The following is a 20,851-nucleotide window of genomic DNA, read 5'->3' on the forward strand; positions in this document are numbered from 1 at the left end:
GCTAGAGGATGCCCTTATTAAATGTATAAACTAAAAGTGCCTTCCTGACAAGTGATGAATTGTTACATTGCACAAACTCTTGCCACAGAATTACTGGAGTGAACTTGGGGCTTAACTTCATTAAGAGATCTTGTGGGATAGTTAAATGAGGATGGACAGCATAACAAGACCTACCTGACAGTCAATGATATGTTAGAGCTTAATGAAACTGTACCTCTTCCCCTTTTCTACTTATTTTACAGTGAAGATCCTTCTTCAGACAAAATGTAAGACTGTGAAGTCTGTCTATATAAGACAATACAAAATGCTAAAATTAGTCAGTCTTTGTCAGCAGAAAATGTTTTATGAACTGTCAGGAATTCTAACAAACAGACCTATTTCAAAATAAAAAATCTATCCAGACACTATAGTGCCTTCAAAGCAGGTATAAAACTATTGTTATTCTATGATACTATGTTGTCACACCTGTTTTATTCTACTTTCACCAAAAGTAATATCAGCTACACCACAGACTATTTGGTCCACTGGGTGAATGCAAGGATCTCAAATTTCTTTCTACACTCTCAGATTAAAAATTTTCCTTTGGATATAAATGAAATAAAGCTTAACGTTTAATCTGTCACTCCTAACGGTGTGCATGGTGCTATGCAAAAATACATGAGAAAATATAGCCTTTATATTTTTACAGACTACAGTCTAACCAGATACTTACGTTACTTATGTTATTCATGTTTATCTGACAAACTTGATCTATATTAACACAGGACTAGCTAAAAACATGGTAAGACTGCTTTCACCACTTGCTCAAGAGAAACATGAATAGAATAAATAGAATAAGGCACATGAGGTATGTTAAGCTGAATCTGCATTGGAAATTCAGCTTACTGTGTAATCATAATGGTTCTTCCTACCTTAACCTCACTGCTCTCAGAAAGTACTTTCCTACAGAGTTAAAACAGGGTATTGCCTGCTCTATAGCTGTAGCCAGTTCATTTCCATCTCATGATCAAACTAAAAAGACAAAAAGTTCATATAAAATGTCTTGTTTTGCAAAATGCATTATAAAAAGCCTATAAATGTCTGTGTAAAAGCATGTATGTAAATGAAACTGTGTTAATATGTATAAAGGTAGGCAAATAGAAGACCTAAAAACATACTGACTTGTCAAAGAGGGTTTTTATGCTCTGAATCTGTGAAGAAAGCTAGATGTATGGACAACAAGTTTAAGAGGGAACAACCATCACAAAATACATGACTGTAGAGAATATTTTAACCAGGTGTGAGTCTCTTTAAAATTTACTATTTTAAAGCTTTTCTCTGGTCTAACTCCCACTTACATTAATATGAGCATCTTAATAATGTTCAATGGAAACTAGGTCAAATCACCAGAGAAGAATCAAATAACTCATTTTTTATGTCTTATCCTAACAACATCAAGCTTGTAGCTATGGAAGTACTCTGGGATCCTCAGTGGATTACAGTTCTAAGTTTCCTACAAGATCTAGCACTTAAACCTGTGGAAAAGAAAATAGATGTCTCAAATTACGTGCCCTACCACTGAAAATTAATATTTAAATAAAAGAAATCATATCTGGCACTTATGTCTATTTCTATGTCTCCCAAAGAAAGCTGACAGGATAAGTTTGCATTCAGACAATTCTACTTACAGGTAAATAAGTTAAAAAGGATAAAGTATTTCCTCTAGATATCTTTGAAGACAAGGAAAAAAAGATGGGTTGAAGATAAATTAGTTAATTAAACATCAAGGGAAAGACAACATTACAAAAATGAGTTTTTTATTGTTGCAAGAATTCCAAGGAGCTGTCTGAAAGGCTTTGGCACTAATTGAAAATAGACTACAGAATCAATTGCTTCTGCAGTCAATGAGGAGGAACATTTTAATTGAATTATAAGACAATATATACATTCTTCAAAACACTTTGACACTTGAGAAAATGGCCAGCACCTGGACTTCTCTTTATCAGAAAGGAACAGACAGATGGAGGCTGAGCAAGTTCTCCTCATATTACTGTGACAACAGATGATTTATTTCAAGCCCACTTCACGGAAAATAGCAATACCTCAAAAGTTTTAAGAAGCAAAGTGCCGGCCATGTTAAAAGTAAATAGACCTCGGTAATGCTCTAGTAATCAAGAATAAGGTAAATTTTTCAGTACTACATGCTCAGGAACATTTGCAGAAAAGCTAACCATTGAATTAGATCACCAGCAACATGTAACAGTACTGTATTTCACTCTTCATTAAGTTTATAAAAAATTAGACTGCACAAAGGATTTGTAAATATACATATTGCCAAGGAAGTAATTTTTATCACTTTGCATTATCTATTTCCCTGACATTTCTTGAAGACCAAAAAGCTTTAATGATGACTGTGATACTAAATCCGCTGATAGAACAGCTAGTCAAACTTGGATGAAAGTCACACTTTTCAAGGCCACTCTCAAGGCTTTTTTACTACAATGGAAAGGAGAATTTGGTGTCAATCTTCTAAGTGTGTGAAATTCACAATTTATAATCATAATAGTGTTCACGTACACTATGATGCTTGCTAAAGCTAGACTCGGGTCTTAGTTTGCTACCTTTAAGTCAGTGTTTATTCAATAGCAAAGAAAGCTAAATTACTTGCCTTGATTGCACAAGAACCCCAATGCCAGTACTTTGCCACTGCTTTGTTAGTTTTCTGATACTGCTATCTTACTGAGTTCTGTGGCTAGGGAAAAATTTAAATGGTGCCATTCATCAGTAAACAGAGCACTACATCCCAAAATCTTATCTCTAGTTGCACACCTGACATAGAGCAAAGTTGCTTTACTGTAGTTTAAAGGCCAGTGTGTAGATAACCTTAGTCAAAGAACTGCAAGTTAATCACACAGTTGCGCAACTGACATCATCCATAAATTCTTCTGATATAATGGCACCAGCATGCTAATTTATGTGAAGTGATGTCCATTTGCTTTTCATGTGTTGGAAACTGTTTCACATGAAGCAAAATTCTAATGCATCACATGGAGTTATAGCCTATGCTATTCGGCATATTTCCCCTTGTAACCATTTCGACAGCTCTTAGAGATGTTAAAAGCAGCTTTAAGAATGCTTCAAAACAGGTTATTTTCCCTTAAAATCAAATACACTAACTTCACTGAGAAGTAATGGAATTTATTTTAATGCATGCATTTATATACGCAACTACCCAACTAATCCATATTCAGATAGAATACAGTATGCATTGGTGTTTATTTAAATAAAAATGGGTGCTATAGATGAAGATTTATTACTAAAATCTGAATAGCAAAATTTTTTAAAATAAATATTTAAGAACATGTTTCCTAATTGGTTGGTTTTGAACTTCCTAAATCTTGTAGGAAAAACAGAGTTCAGGACTAATGAACCTATTTCACCATTCCACTGAAGCTAAACTGTACAAATGTCAAGAAAAATCTGACTATGATGTCCTTTTGTAGACAGAGTTCATGGTTCAAATTCATTCTTTTGCCATCTGTCAAGGGATTCTTTGAATCACTTCTCAACTTAACTACTAGGGACTCTACTGGGGACACCAGCAGCCATCACACCTACTGGTTCTACAGCAATGGGAATGCTGGAGGAAAACCCACCCACTCTTCAGCCAGTCTGGGAACTAAAGCTGACAGTTATCTTCAGTTCATACAAAAACAGTGCCTTAAGTTAGGATAAGCGGTCTGTTAAGTGAGTGCAAACTCACACATAATATGACTATTATTATTTAATTATATTTTAGGTCAATTTCTGTTAAATCAATTTCTGTTAAACGTAATTACATCCCTCTATGGCTTTAAACTGGGGCAGCTTCTATTAAGTTTACTTTCTCCTGGGGTTTTCACAGTAAAGACAAATGATAAAGGTCTGGCTACTAAATGAGGGCAGCTATTAAATAAGGACGGCTTGTATTAAAGCTGAATGGTAAAGATGTGGCTACTGGTTGAGAAAACCCCTTAGTAAGGGAAGTGTCTTGTATTTTAAAAAAAGAGGGCAAAGGAGAAGAGAGAAAGAAAAAAACTTTGTTCAATAACCCTTATAAGATACTCATAAAAAACTAACAGAATGTCCAAAGTTTCATGGCAACTTCTCTGAAGTTTCTCTCAGAAACAAGTGGGTGGTAATTTGATACAGGCTCCTCCTTAATGAAAGAGGAGAAAGTTAAGCACAACCCCTGGTTCTGGAGACCAAGAGGTAAAAACGTATCTCAGCAAGATTTGCAATGTAATTTCAGGTAGTTGTTGATAAATAAAAATTCTGTCAGTATTATTCGAGATGATAAAACTGAGAACAATATATTTTAGTTCAGTTTAGAATTACATCATAATTCCAGAAAGAATACAGTTTAAAAAAACTTTTGAAATTATAAACTTCTAGTGTGTATTTTATTGGGTTGTTTGTTTTGTTGGGTTTTTTGGGTTTGTTTTTTTTTTTTTGAGGGGGTGGTTATATCACTCTGGAGTTCTTAAAATTAGTCTCTGTTTTACTGTGGATCTATTGCTATTTGTGGAGAAACTTGGTTCTTTACTAGCACTGACACTGCACTAATGCACATATTCTGATGAATACAGCTATAAGACAAATAAGAAAAAATGCATTGCTTCATATATCATGTTGTATTGTTTTGTGGCATTCTAGAGATGTGAAACACTCAAAGCCAGCCTAATCTGAGTGCACAAGTGTATTAGTGGCTCTGTTGGCCAACGTGTAAAGTTCCATAATGCTGATGCTGGAATAAAACCCAGCCATTTCATAAACGCACTTCTTCAATTTCAGACAATTCTGGGTGTTTTTTGCAAGGAACAATTACAATAATTTTATATACACAAAATATTTATGAACAATGAGGTTATATTTTTCCACATTTGATGTGATGGCTGATGAAAATATGCAGAGAATCTCTCCTCCACCTTGTTCAGTATTCCTCATAAGAAACACAGTGGGCCACCTTGGGGCCAAAGTAGTTGGCAGCAACTTAGCCCAATGACAGGAAAAATCTGTTTGGCTGAGGGCCTACACCTGATCTTCACTTAATGTCTGTTAGATTTCATAAGAAGAATGTTGATAATATATGTGAATGTGATAATATACATATTAGTTTTCAAATGTACCCCAGTAACGAGATTACTGCAGTGATTCTTGATTGCACTTGAGAACTGATGCATTTATAAAACTGAAACGATATGATCCATTTAGCCAAATTTGCTCAAAAATTAATTTTTAATTTTTTTTTTAATCTGAAATATGGATTTTTTAACCTGAAAGATGTATATTTCTGTGAACTCCGGAAGACAGAACTCAAATTATATATCTTTTGTCAGGTAAGAACTCACACATACCAACTTTGACACATTTTGATGTACCTGAAGTCATACTGCTCACCTTACGTGTTAAAGGAAAACAGCACAAAAGTATTTCTTGATTAAAATACCTACCCAATGCATAGGCTTTATGGTTTTTAATGACCTGGAACAAATACTAGGGAATTTGATGAATATGTCAAAGTACTGAGAGACAAATATTTTTGTAGTCCTCCAAAGTTAGATGTACCCAGCAGAGATCTATTGTGGGTGTGGGGAAACAAAATACAAAGCTCCCATCAATCTGTGTTCAGTACAGCAGGAATACCACTTGCTATCTTGTTCTGTTCACACACATCAAAGGTCAATCTAACTGACACGTTATGAGCCTTGTTCCAGGTTTAGGCAGGGAATGGAGAGGAGTGATAGAACTATTATGAACAGAGAAGCAGGTTGTGTCTCTGTAGTTCATCCAGTTATAGTCATTTTTAGACCAGAAGAGTTATGGTTTCATTTACTTTCCAAGAGTTGGTCTAGTCTTCCTAGGACTTGACCTTTTCAGGAAGAGAACATGTTTCAAGGATTTCAGACCAAGAAGGTTGAAGAGATGACAGATTTTTTAAGTCTGGTTTTGCTGAGTTATGATATGACTTTTTGTATAGAATACATTTAAATGAATAGTAATGAGAGATTAGAAATATGCAGTTATCAGTATGCTTCGTTACATGTAACAGTGTAATGCATGAGTTATAGTGCAATGACAAACAGGATGTAGCATCAGCTATAATTGTGGAAAAATAATATAAATTAATAAGCAGCATCCAAAAAAGTTGGATAATTCTTTTTTTCATATGTAACTTGCTTATGTTGTTTTCTGTAGCAGTCTTCTGGATGAATTGTCTTTGCCATGTGATCTAGATGAGACTTCCAGAAATACTTTTTTACTAGACTTCCTTATATTTCTACGCTTCAGAAAGCAAAGATTTGTCTCAGGCTTTCTGAACAACAAAAACTGGATGGATTTTGTCCAACATCCCTTCACTTACAATGAGAAAGGAACAATCATGGTCACCCAGTATTTTGCCTGTTTGTTTCTGCTGTTTTCTGAAGAAATTGCCATGGATCAGGACATCAAATGCACTAGAGGGAAATAATTGCCTGTATTTTAGAGAGCTTTCAACTTAAGTACAAGGAAAGACAAGGGATGGATAGGAGAAATAGAGTAGGAACATATGGCAACAACAGTTCCAGTCAGAAATCTAATAGGCGAATTAATCTCTTCTGTAACTGACAAGTTATGAGCCTTGTTCCAGGTTTAGGCAGGGAATGGAGAAGAGTGGTACAACTATTATGAACAGAGAAGCAGGTTGAGTCTGCTTCACTATGTCTACATCAGTATCTTTCACAATTAATATTCATAGTATGGCTCACGCAGGTAGCTTAAATCCAAATCTGTACTTTCATTCATTGTCAATAATCAATTTTCAAAACAAATTATGAAAAGAAGATTTTTTTAGCTTGCATATACTGGGAAAAAAATAGTCTAGTTCAACAAACCATATTTAGGGCATAATAATCTACGAGTTCTGAGCATAGGTGAAGAGCCAAATTCAGTTTTATTAAACTGGTATAAACCCAGAGTACGTCTAATTAATTCAAAGAAATTATTCTGGATTCATAACAGTGTAAATGAGAGAATCTGGCACAACATGCACAGGCTTAGGATAAAGAGAATGATGATGGATATATATACATATATTTGATAATGGAGGGGATCCTACACTCAAAGAAATAATTTAATTAGTGCCATAAACTTTTTACAAATAAAGGAAGAATAAATGAATGCTTTACCACATGGAATTTTTATCTTTACCTGACAATCTCGTTATTCACAGAAATAGCTTCCAGGTATTTCTTCAGTGCATAATAATTATGGATATATTTCCGAACATAATAGCCTCGCCATCTTTTCTGAATCTAGAGGAAAGAAGTATTTGCTTAGTATATTTCAAATCAAAAGTTTGTATGCATATCAAATATCTGTTGTATTATTTCCCAAATAATATTTTTTCCTTAAAAGTGGTATCAAGTAGAAGCACCAATATGTTTCATGAGGGTAGGACATAACATATTGTATTTAAACAGTGATACAAATTTTCTATTAAATGCCAACATTAAAAAAATAATGTCACATTTTAAACCACTGTTTATATTGGGGTGTGGCGATGAAAAGAAGCGTCTGCTACTGCCAGTGGCATTGCTCTATGTAAGAATGATAAAACAGACAAGAGAAGTGGTGTCTTTTCTCAGGTACAACAGGCATTCTGTACTGAGTCACCACCTCACCAATATCTTCTGCTACACTCTCACCTTTGTTCTCTCGATATAATCTAAATTGAATAGAAGTCTTCCCAGTAACTCAGTGAACCAGGCTTTCTGGAAGCATCATTTACAAATTGCAGTTCTTTGATCTCCAGTGTAAGACGATGCATGTCTATTTGTTGCACATTAATTATAAACTTCTCACAAAATACTATTCCTCCTGTGTAACAGGTAAAGCTTAAACTGGAAAAGGAAACCTATTTATCTGTAGCTAGTCCTAAAGTTGTATTAAGAATAGAAATTAGGTAGCATCCTCCACCAGAAACGATTCGTATTTTGACAGATTTTAAAAAGCATCAGTTAAAAAAAAAAAAAAAAAGAGAAAAAAAAAGACGCAGTGTAGCCTGACTTGACTTTCCCCAAGAATTTATTTCAACAAAACAGTTTAAACCTTCTCTGATACTTAAAAATTCTAATCATGATGTTTCTGAAATGATTACAGGTTTACTGGTTATCTGTTATGTGGGAAGGGAAAGTAAGTATTAATTAGATAAAAAATTATCAGTACTGCCATTTGGTTCACCATATTTATCCCTATGCCATGACATGTAGAGGCAGAAGATGTAACTTGCTCTGTTCAGTCATGCTGAGGGCTGCTCTCACTCCTCATTTTCTTTCGCGTAAGAGGTCAGTGCATTCTAGATCAATACGTCTGAAAAATAGATTAATGATCCTTTCCTCTGTACTCAGTGTCTAGTTACTCTTTCTGTACATTCTTCCATCCTTGAACTTATTTATCTTCCTGCAAAATATTCTTTACTTCCTTCCTTGCATTTTGTCTCCTTTTTTCTCAGTATATTTCCAAATTAATCTCCCAATTTCTGTCTTCCAGTCTGCATTACCTTCAGTCCTGCTCCAACTTCCATCTCTTTGACCTTTACAGCTTTGAAATCTTAAGAGACAACAGCTGAAAGGCATAATCTACATTAAAAAAGCAAGAAGATTAGGGTCTTATGATTCAGAAGCAACTCCAAGGTGAGAAGCTACTCACCTTCATGAAGTGCATTGAAGAGAAGAATGTTGTAACTTGCCAAGAGCTCTCCTTTTCCTGTGGGCCTCTGGCTACTAGACTTTTCAAGAACTTAAACTCTTCAGTGTATCTACAGGTAATGTGTTTCTTTTTTTCCTTTACACCAACCCTTCTCTTTCCAGAACCAAGGTATGACTTGGTAAGTGGAGTGAAATCCATGTGTTTGTGTGGGTTTTTTTCTTACCCTATCTCTTATTTCAAAGCAGCATGTAAAAAAAAGGAAAAAAAGAGTGTCATGTTTTCTTGTGTTTGAGTCAGGAAGAAGGCAAGGGAAAAAAATCTGCCTGTTGCCCATACCAGCAATCAACCTTCTCACTCAGTGACTTCAGAGTCTGTATCACCAAGTCTTGGAAGTGCTCTTCAGTAATAGGAAAAATTCTCTCTACTCTTTCCAGTTCCATTGCAGTCCAATTCTGTACCACTGTGATAACTGATAACATTTATTGCAATTTTCCATCTCAGGCCGTTTTCTGAGCTGAAAACAGTAACACACTGGAGCCATCTATAAGCAGACTAACTAAGGCAGGGTTGCATATTTTCATACTTTGTCCTTGGTACCATTTTGCAATCACAAAAACCAAACCACTATTCTTTAAAGATAAAACTAGCATTCAGTCTCAACTGATGGCACCTTGTGATACAGTTGTAATTATCTCTTTACGTGAGATTTAACAAGAGAATAAGTAGCACAGGAAAGCTTTCAGTAAGTCTTTGAGTGATGTGCCACCAAGAAAATAAAATGATGCACTAAAGCTATTAGGAATAAGAGGAAATTCACTTTTAGTGTTAGTACATTCTTCTATTTCACCTTTGTGCATTACCATGTATGTTCTCCTCTTCTCAAGTAAGACTCAGACTAACTTAAAAAGTTGGTATTTTTTTTTACCTATGTGTTGTTGCATGTTTGAATTTTTTTGAATAAAAAGGGTTTGGACCTCTAGACATTGTTACAATATGAATAAATAATAGTTATGTGAACAGCTGGACATGGGAACAAGAAAGGTTAAGCACTAGACATGCTTCTTTGCACTAGGTGATAGTAAATTTCATACCCTTTGCAATTCTACTTTCTCATACACAAGCTTATTGGGTTAAAAAGGGATAGAGAAAGAGCAAAGAATGAGTATGCCTTCAGAGATCTGGGATTAAGCAAAATCCTTTGCATGTGAATAAGGATCTTAGCTTTGTTTTTCTGTTTGGCTTCAAAATTTCTCAACAAGAGCAACTTGGCTACCGTATAGCTGTGTGCTCATTAATGCAGGATTATGGTCCCTCTGAAACTCTTTCTGACAGTCTTCACCTCACAGTTATAAATGCAGAACTGGATATTTGTGGGTTAAAGGATCAAAACTCAAACTGAAAGACAAAAGACTCAAATTGTATAAAGCTATAATTATTTCCAATGGGCTCAGTGTACCAATTAAATGCTACATTCTACCTTTATTTACACCGCTTTCTGTTCAGAATGACCTCACCGATTTCAACTGAACAAAACATAAGCAAGAAAAACTGTCTCAAATTTTAAATTATGTCTCAAATTATTTTATGCTAGATTTCTGTTTCCCTAATACTGCACGTCAGACATCACACAACTGAAGACTAACCTTTTTGGAAAAGAACATTTTACACAAAGCTTCTGATGATGTCCATATTTTCAATGTGAAAGTTCTGAATGTTTGCTTTTATAAGGAAGTATAACGTGTTATGACTATATTTCTTTTTAATTCCAAGGTGAATGTTAAAAAATTCTTGAAAAAAAAGACACAAGTGTGTATGCCCTTCAAAGTAATTAGCAAGTTTCAACAGTGATTGGTACAAAACAATTATTGTCATTGATCAGCACTGAACAGATAATTTTAAACAAAGTCATTGTGTGCTCAGCAGATTACAGCTTGTTAACGGGCAAGTTCTAAATGACCTCTTAAGCTAGTCAAATCAATGATGCATATTCCTCATTAAGTAACATCAAAATGTAAGTGGTCTTATAAATAATGTTTATTTTAAGCACTAAAACAAATGGCAAAACCTTGATATATCAAAAGCCATCTGCTCATGGAAATATTTTTTTCCATAGGATTACTTTTGTTGCTGAAAATTTATAGCAACCTTAAATCTTTTAAGAGAGAGAATCATATTCCGACCTAGTACTCAAAACTGAAATTGATTAAAATAAGTTACCTGATTTAATTTTAAAAGGTGAAACTGATAGTTCTGGTTACAACTAAACATAATCCGGGGAGACAAAGATGCAGACTTGACTTCGAAACTATGAGCATGTGTATGCCCTCAATGATATTTCAACTGCCAAAATTGAAAGTGCCTTTCTAATCAGTGACTATACATTAAATAAATATTTTAATAATAATATGAGGCAAAACTAAGTGGTTAAATAGAAAAACATACACAGTTATTGTTATATTTTCAGAACACTGAAGTATATTAATCATGAATCAGTCTCACAATGTGTGAATACGAGGCACTGTTGGCTTAGGAATCCTAAAGTCTGGCCACACATGTGTCTAGACTTTCTGTGCAGAAACCCAACAGGCCTTATTCTCTATTGTCCTGGACCTTGGTTAGTTCTTCAAAAAGCAGATGACAGCAAAAAAACCACCATAGAGTGTTTCAGAATGGTAGCATTTTAAATCTGCTCTGCAGATATGGCTGCACGGGACTTAGGCAGAGGAGAATCAGATTCTGACATTTGCAACTAAATAAAGATCTGTTCTGTTGTTCTATACTGATTTAAATTTCCATTAAAGAAAAGGACATGACTGAAAAAAGGGTACTTTGAAGATTTATATCACCTAATGATTCAACATTATATTTCCATTACAAATGGGAACACATTCAATTTCTTTTAAAAATGAAAGACCAAATGCAAAACTCCATTTGACTAGAATACATAATTACCTCTGAAATTTGGTCTTCAAATGCCTTCTAAAAGTACACAGCCAACTTTTAAGAGCTGGCTCGCATCTTGTGTTTTCTCACTGATTTCAGCTGCATGAGTATACAGCATTTATCCACTGTAGAATACTTTCAAACTAGCTAACTAAGGAATAAACAAAAACAAAAAAAAGTGCATTTCTGAGGAATTAGATTGCTGCTAAACACCTTCAGCTCTCTAACATGCACCAAATGTAAGATTCTATTTCATGTCTTTCAGAGAGCCAGCACCAAGTCAAAAACCTGATGGGAACACATCTCTTGAGGTTGAGTTATTTTGGAGCCAGAAAGGCCACAAAATTAAAACCGATTTTGGGAATCTTCCTACTTTATGGGAGTTTCCTTGGGTTACTCTCTATCCCCACCACATTCCTACATTTGGTAGAATTCAAAAGGTAAAATGCCTTGCCTAAAAAGATATAGGCCTCTAAAGTAAAGCAGGTTTATTCCACAAAATATAAGAATTAAGATAGAAAGATTTCATCTCAAGAATTATCTCATATCTTTCCCATGTTTGTTTTACATATTTGTTTAAGTGCAGTTCCAAAGTACAGGAAAAAATGCTCATATATAGTTAAATATATTTTGCAGTTTTCCCCATAAGAAACTTCATTTGCTGTATATTTATTAAAGTTCGAGGACTCTTTGTACTCTTCTTCATCCAGCAAAACTCACTCATAGTATCACCAATGAGATCAGTGCAGTTCCACCTCTATATTTAGGCAATGAAATTGTCCTGTCTTCTCTGAGTAACTCTTTTGAGATTCAATACATCAAATGTCACGTACTAACAAAATAAAAAGCAAAGCCACATCAATGAACATAAAAGTCCTATAGTTTGCCAGAATTATACATATATGTCTACATTTGTAAGAATGCTCAAAGATAGAATGTTTGGGGTATTTATCAGCATCATACATGTAAGGTACAATGAACATTTAAATGGGGCAAGACACATGCAGATGCCTTAAATTCAGCTACAGTTTTCAAATACAACCTCGACTACTGAGTGGAACTTTAATTTTTAACTATGTACTATTTCCCGCTGTTGCCATCAGCATATCAATCAAGTGTATATTATTCTGGTTTGCTCATTTTATCAAAAGCAAATTCGGAGCACAATTGACTTTTCATTTGTTTAACAAGTGAAGAAATATTTACCCTGACAGCCATTTCATTGTAGAAATTCATCTTCATAATAAAATACGCTGTCTGTGAATCAAGGAAAAAAAAGATGGCATATATTTCAGTTACACAAAGACAGTGCTCCTATTTTTACATGTAAAAGATAAGAATCTTTATACATAATACATAATAAGAGTTCTAGGCTTAGAGAGAATAAAATCAAACTTCGTATTGAAGAGATAGGCTTCCTAATACATAATGCAGGCTTAACCAGAAAAATCTATGGTAGTCAAACTAGGAGCTAATGGAGATATATGATCATAAAATGCTCTCCGCTGAGTTTGATAATCAATGGTGCTCTACTGAGAGTAGAATAACAAAGCAGAAATATTCACAAGTGCTGGTGACACGTAGTATTGTATGATTTATTCACTGGGGTTCTTTTAGCCAAAACTCACAGAAACATAAAAGGAATTCATATTTCAAGACGTCTGGTTTAATGAAAAATTCAAAAGAAATGCTGTCTTCAGTCGAAATCGTTCAAGGATACGGATGCAGTGATGGAGCAAAATTGTGCCTTCCAACCATCTGTACTAAATGTTATGTACTTAGCTGCCTCCCGAGTAATCCTTGGGAATTTTGTTTCATTTAATATTCATTTTAACATCATAAAATCATAAATACAATGATACCATGTTACAGTGAATCCCATGATATAGAAAACATTTCCCGAAGTCCTGGTTTCCTTCCAATAAAGTAGAATTCCTCTCACAGTGAACGAATCCCCTATTATACTAAGCAATCACTTGGCAGCATAGGTTATTTTAATGGATACATCACTTTAAACTAAGCTTTCACATCTGTTCCGCCCTCTAATTACAAATGCAAAATGAACATAATTCACAATTGTATCATAAAAAGTAAAATATAAGTACTTTGAATGCAAGAGTATGTCCTTTATTTAGTACAACATGCAGCTTTTATGTGTTTCTCATGTTTTAGACACAAATCAAAGGCAAAAGTGCTTTCCCCTGATATAGTGATTTTCTCCCCCATGGCAAACAGGAATTCACTATAAAAGGGTTTCACTGTAATTAGTGTTATTTGAATTGCCTAGTCTGATCCAAAGCAAATTGTCTGTGGAGAGCAGCAGGACTGGATTATTTATCAACAGTCTGGGCAATTAAGAAACAGTTGGCTGCAATATGTTATTTACAAATGAACACAATGATGCTACTTCATTTTAAATTCTCTTTCTTCATTACATTAAGCAAGGCATAATTCCTGCAGTTTAATTAAGGTGCATTTTAAATGCTCACTTTAATATCATACCAATCTTCTAATAATGGAAACGGTAGAAAAGGTATTTCTTATATGAAAAAAAATGCAGGCCTGCTAAATTTCAAAAAAGTTTCACGTATATGTGTAGATGTATACACGCACGCACATATACATATATATATATCTGAGGGCATCTGTGTCCCAAAGGTATGAATTAGAATAAATAGTGGACTCTATTTCCCCTTTTGTCTCCATAAATGTTTTCTGAGTGATACTAACTGTAGATAGCTAATATTGGAATGAAATAATGGTTGCCAGGTCTAAGTATATTCCTAAACTGTTCAATTAAATTGATACAGTTTTGGTTTGCAGCTCATCTTTTCTTTCTTTGGAAGGGTATGTAAGAGTTGCCGCACCACCAAATAGGTAAAGTACATATTTAATGGAAATTCCTAAGCTTAAAAATGATCATCAGATTTCTGTCCATCAATCATTAAACTAAACAATCTCACACTGTTTTGTTTATTCTTCTCATATTTGAATGTTGTGAGCACTTAGATCTGAATCCATCCTATTTCACTGAAGAACCTAAACTGGAGACCTAACATCGTTATGCTCTTTATATCATCCATACTGAAAGACAGTGGGACCACTTTCCTTCTGAGCTTGGCGAAGTATTGAAGAGCTCTGCATCTCTGTCTACTATTTACAGAGATAGTCAATGGCAACTAGGGTCCTAACTCGCATGCCTCACTTAGGTGTGATAAATCCAGGCCTTAGCCTACCTCTACTTAACAAGGTCACTCACAATAAAAAGGAAATTACACATTCCTGCTTTTACTCAACATCGTTCTAAATCACAAGTCAGCCAAATGCAGAATTGCTCCCATAAGTGTCTTACAACCTTATCCTGCACCAAAAGCCAAAGCCTGTGTCACCATCTAGGTTCTTTTGCAAATGGATTTGCCCTCTGTTTTCTAATCCTGATTAGAATAATATGTACTAGTTCTGCTACTACAAGTGATGGAAAATGTGTTCATCCCTATTCACAAAAGCACAGCCATAATTTAGTGCTTCAACCCAAGTGTATATTTTTGTGCTCCCCTAGTAAACAAAAGATTCTTTCCTGAACTGGGGCCTTCTTGTCAAGAAGACTCCTTTCTTATGCTTATGTGGAATTTCCTGCATTTCAGCTTATGCCCATTGCATTGCCTCTCATCCTTTCACTGGGAGCAAATTCCAAGATGACACTGCAAAGTTGACTCTCTCTGACTCATCTCACTGTCTCATCTCACTGACATACGCTACCTCCACTTTTGAACCATGAAGTCTTTGTATCTGCCTGTGCTGTTAATATACAGGTCTTCCTACTAGTTTACTCTAAGTCTCTGATTCCAAAATACATTTGAAGCCTTTTGTGTATAAACTGTTGTACTACTTTCTCCTTTTCTGTTTAAAAACGTGTTTGGGAATCACCTACAAATGTGATCTGATCCTAATTGGTGTTTTCTTTTTCTTTAAACAGTTAATACAGAGGGACAAATTGAAAGGAGAACCAGAAATTTGATTGAGAGTAGATTGAGAGAAGGCACCAACACACGCTCTAAGTTGGGAACAGGCACTTTTTTTTTTTATAGAGCAAACAGGCATTTGCCTAATTCCTATTAGACTGAGACTATTTAAAACTTGTTACTGAGTTGAATCTAAACTATTTAGGGTGGTGTCAAACTACATCACATAAAATATTCACTTTTTTCAACTGCATCTCCTCCCAAAGTGAGCTGAAAATATGGCCATCATGCATGCTGACTTCATATAACAATCAAATGTTACAATTCCATTTGCCTTAACAAGTTATTTCTTTTCTTTGAGAAACGTTGTAAAAAGAAATATTGATGTACAGTTTGATTCATGTTCTGGTGTTTTCCTGGTTTTAAAATTCATACTTTCCTGCAGGTCATAGAAGACTTTCAGAATCCAGTGCAACCAATGTAACTAAGTTGTTAAGAAAACTATAGGAGCGCAGTTCTTAATTTTAGCTTGAGATCAATATCAGGAAACAAAACTTTACACAAAAGCACTTATATTTAGACTATAGAAAGGCACATAACCTTAGTCATGTAAACACCATCAATACGGGTTTTTTTAACTTAATGTATTTTAACAATAAAAAGAAGAGGCACTAGAGGAGTAACAAATGAAATACTAGTAGTGATGCACATATGGACAGCCAATCTGATGAGCCTCAGCCTTTGTTATTTTCCGCATCAGTACCACTCACATTTCATAATTTTGAATATAAACATTAAAATGATTTATTGTCAAGTAATCATGGGTATTTTGTGCATATGCTTTGCCTTGTTTGCTGGCAGCAGATACCAATCCAATCATTATCAGTGGACAAATTTTAAAGTGACCAATTTTTTTTGTATTTAAGGAACTATTATGTCAAATGTATCATTGTGTTTCATAATCAGGAGTCATTACAACAGTTATTAGCAAGAGTTCACTGCAAACGTTAACTGATCCTTTAACTTAAAAGTTGCATTAAGCTGCTGAGAAGATTTTTGTTTCTTTTTAAAATATTCCAAATTCAGCCATTGATCAAGTAAAGATAGTATAACAATGAATATAGGGAATGAACTTGAACTTTATGTTTAAATCCGTCCCCAAACATACAATACTGCATATAGTGGTCTAAAGGGAGAAAAAGGTGCCTTTTTAACTGCTACTTGCATGGCTTTCAGGTTGGCTTCCAGTCAAGCTGTCCTATTTAGCCCTCTCCAACCAAAGAGATGGCAAGTGCAAAATGAAGCATTTGAGGGAAAAGGTTGCTTTTCTACGCTGATTGCTGTACAATTCGTAAGCTTGCTGATGAGATTCTGTTTCTCTAGAGCCCTGGCTAATATTGGATAAGTACTGGTATCGAGAAACTGAATGAATTCACGGTCTGATTTAGAATGTGTGTATTAAATGTGGGCTTGCACAATTTTTTGTCCTACGTTATTCCACAGGCTTCAGACTTGGCAAGGGCTTGTCAGTTATGTCTATTTGAAGAACAACATATGAACAAGGCTTTATTGGTTAAAGTCTTTTAAGTCTTTTTTTTTAAATTATTTTTATTTCCAGAAATATATTTCAAGAATGGAAAGCTGAGGGGGTTTTATGATGCTAGTTATCTTGGCTTGGTTATTACAGGAAATCTGTGGTAATTTTAAAGACTCTTTCTTAAAACGTAACTGTCAGAGTATTTTTTAAGAAAGGGCAAAAGAAGAAGTGATAAAGAGATAAGCTAAAAGACCTCCAATTTCATAGATGCATGGAACAACTGAGGTTGGCAGGGAACTCTGGAGCTCCAAACCATTGCTCAAAGCAGAGTGAATTAGAACAAGTTGTGCAGGGCCTTGTTCAGTTGGGTTTTGAGTACCTCCAAGCATGGAGACTCCCTAAGCCCAGCTTGCACTCTCTGGGCAATCCATTCCACTATTTGATCACCCTCACAGTAAAAAAAATTCTTTCTTATTTTTGAGCGGAATTTCCTGTATTTCAGTTTTGCCCGCTGCCTCTCATCCTGTCACTGGGCACCAATTCCAAATGCCATTGCAGGCTGGCTCTCTGGGAAGAATTATCTTGCCATCTCACCTACAGGGCACCACTCAGAACAGTGCAATGGACAGTAGGCATGGTGGTGATGTGTTCATTTTTTATCTTATCTGGGTACCACTGTTTTTACAATGTTTATATATAAAAATAAGTCTCTGAAGTGACATCATTCTGTTTAGAATAGGAAACTGATTACTATCAAGAAAGAAATTAGCGTTTGAACATGGGGTGGCCAAAAGATTGCTCCTTACAATTTGGGGGGATTGAAAAATATGTAAAATGGCCACCATCAGATCTTTGTCCTGCTTAAGCCCTCTCAAAGACCTAATGATCAGATGCCAAAAACTGACGTGGTTCTTATTCTCATGTTGAAAAACACAGAATCACAAAAATCGCCTTGTTTCTGAAGTGAAATTCACCACTCTACAATGTTTTAACTGTGAAAAAATGTAGAACTTGAGGGGATGTCATGAGATGACTTCACCTAAAACATTGCCTGAAGCATATCTAAGGTATCCATGATAAACATTTGTCTAACTGGCTCTTAAAAACCTGCAGTAGAGGGAGTTCCAGAACATGTTTTGGTAGTATGTGTCAATGTTTCACATGAAGTTGATTTCTTCCTTCCATTTTCGCAGTGGCTGCACGGATCCTTTCTTTTCATTAACAAATTTTAACATACATTATCATGTTTCTCTTCTACAGAAGCTTTTCTAGATTAAACAAACCTTCCCTAAACTCAGGGACAATATTCAACTGAAGTCCCACTTTTTTTAAAGCAGAACCCAATCCAACCATGCAGCTATCTGCCCTGTATTTGAAAATTAGTGTTTTAGAAGGTAGACTGAAAACCATAGCCTGAAAGGATAACTCATAATTTATTAGTTAAGCCAGGTAAATTGGGAGACATAAAATCTTGAATTAGATTACTGATAGACTTGGTGGAAAAATAGACAAACTTTCAGGCACACAAGTCTGCTACCTGAAAACAGTTTAGTAGGATGTATGGGCTTTGAAAACAGTTTAGTAGGACGTATGGGCTTTAGCCTGTAATATATAAGTTATTATGGTTCATTTTTTTTTGCTTTTTCTTGACTTGTCTGTTTTGACTGAAACACAACAAATAATTTAACTTCAACAAAATTAATCAAGAATAAATGACTAACATGTTTAAAACTATTGTAAAATATTAACACAAATTGATAAATTAATGAAGTAAGCTACATATTAAAAACTTGATTGTTTTTTGTTAAAGGCAAATTAGTTTCTTCTTAATGTCCTAAACCTGTTAACAGAGGTTTTCGCTTGTGTGCTATCATACACTTTTGCTATATTCAAGTCCATCAAGGGAATTAGATTGACTGTGATCTGCTGTGTGCCTTAAGGCAAAAACCTCAACTACTTCAAGGTTCATTAAGTAAGATATTTAAACGACTACAACATAGAACAGCAATGTGTAGACACTTTGGCTTATTTTATTTTCAGAATTAAAAGTTCTGCCAGGAAAAAAGGCATCTTGAAAAGCTCCAGTCCTGCAATTAGCATCATGCGGGCAGGCTTCTGCATGAGCAGATCTCATTGCTGGTTTGCGGACTAATGCTCCAGAGCTGCAAACACTTAAAACACTGACTTAACTTGACCGTTATGAGTAGGTTTACTGAAATTAATGGTGCTTTTCATAATAGTAAAGTTAAGTACGTGTCTGTGTGTATAAAAGATGAAGTTTCAGCTTTTTAATTTCAAGATGAGTGAATTAATTACTTCATATGTATTCTATAAATAACCAAACAAAATTTTTAAAACTAGTTTTCTACCTCCACCGTTTTTCTGAAGTATCTTCTGCTTTGATAACCTCTCCACCACTTCTGTATAAAAATCACCATTTTGTTCAGATATCTAAAATGAAATATATTAACAAACTAATTATTATTTTGAGACTTTACAATATAACTTTATTTTTTGCTAATATTAAAAATACTGATAGTGTATTATCCATACTTATTCCAAACAGATGGCAACTGCAAACATACTTTATCCATATATAGATGGATAAATACATATGCACACACAACACGCTTATAAACCAATTTATACAGATATTTATACATGCACATATACTTTGCTTTTGGAAAAAATGTATTACTGCAAACTTACCTATATACTATTTCAGTTATCATTAAAAAGGTATCATGAAATAGCCTTTCAAATGTAATTTGCATGATAGGTAACTGTATTTTCATGAATGGTTTCAACCAACATATCTGACCAGTTCAGAATTTTTTCAGTCACATGCAACATTTTCACAGCTTTACAATTTTTAAATATTTGTCAAAACCCACAGATATCTGGAATTTTTAGACTATTTTTTTGCTCTTATAAAATTACACCTAGCTTAATTGTAAGTAAATCTTTACTCTGTCCTTATTTTATATACTTTATGTTACTAAAAAATCCGTAATTGATGTCTCACATTGATTTTGCAGAAAATAATGTAATCATTACTTTGGGACTGCCTAGAAAAAGCTATGTAGGGGAGCATTCATACTACCTAACTATGGACATCAAATTTAGAAGCCTTGCAGTACAGCTAGAGTCACTCAGTGGAGGCAGTCTTTTCCAGCAGGTAATTCAAAGGACCTAAATGAGAGGGTAATTCAGAGCACCGACAACTGGCTATATTAAGTCTGTGCTCCTAAGTCAGACACCACATCCACATTTGGAAAGAGGACACTGAGCAGGATCACTCTGTACATAGTTGCAGAGAAAATCCTCTTCTACACCTGTCTGATTTAGTTCTTCTTACATGTTCATTACAATTACATTGTTCTTCTTACATTGGTCATTACTAAATACAAATGTGCATTTGGAAGAGCATTTTCCTACAGAATAGATTGGCAAAGATGCTTAGGTTTTCATTTTCTTCTGCAGCATGCTGTTGTTACTCATGTGCTGGAAAGAGAGGGACACTAACCAATCCTCTGTCTTTGAAGGGTCTTTTGACAGTGATGGCATAGCTGATATTCCTTGGAGGGCTGAAATACCATGTTTGTTTGCCTGCTGCACGCTTGCATGTGATCACAGAATCAAAACTGAACACAGGATTCGAGGTGCAGCCTTACTAGTGCCGAGTATGGGGGCATGATCA

At 34.8% G+C, this 20,851-nt stretch overlaps 1 protein-coding gene across 1 annotated transcript in view; it reads right to left on the bottom strand.

Moving 5' to 3' along the window:
- SPATA17 (spermatogenesis associated 17) overlaps window positions 1-20,851 on the bottom strand; it is a 95,164-nt gene that overhangs the window by 65,699 nt on the left and 8,614 nt on the right. Inside the window, exons 3-5 of the mRNA XM_059835782.1 lie at window positions 19,521-19,602; window positions 12,859-12,909; window positions 7,210-7,313 (exon numbers count right to left, since the gene is read on the bottom strand). Of these exons, the coding sequence (XP_059691765.1) occupies window positions 7,210-7,313; window positions 12,859-12,909; window positions 19,521-19,602 (237 nt within the window). The remainder of the gene's footprint in view (window positions 1-7,209; window positions 7,314-12,858; window positions 12,910-19,520; window positions 19,603-20,851) is intronic.

The sequence above is a fragment of the Gavia stellata genome, chromosome 2 (genome assembly GCF_030936135.1).
Source record: "Gavia stellata isolate bGavSte3 chromosome 2, bGavSte3.hap2, whole genome shotgun sequence".
Taxonomy (NCBI): domain Eukaryota; kingdom Metazoa; phylum Chordata; class Aves; order Gaviiformes; family Gaviidae; genus Gavia; species Gavia stellata.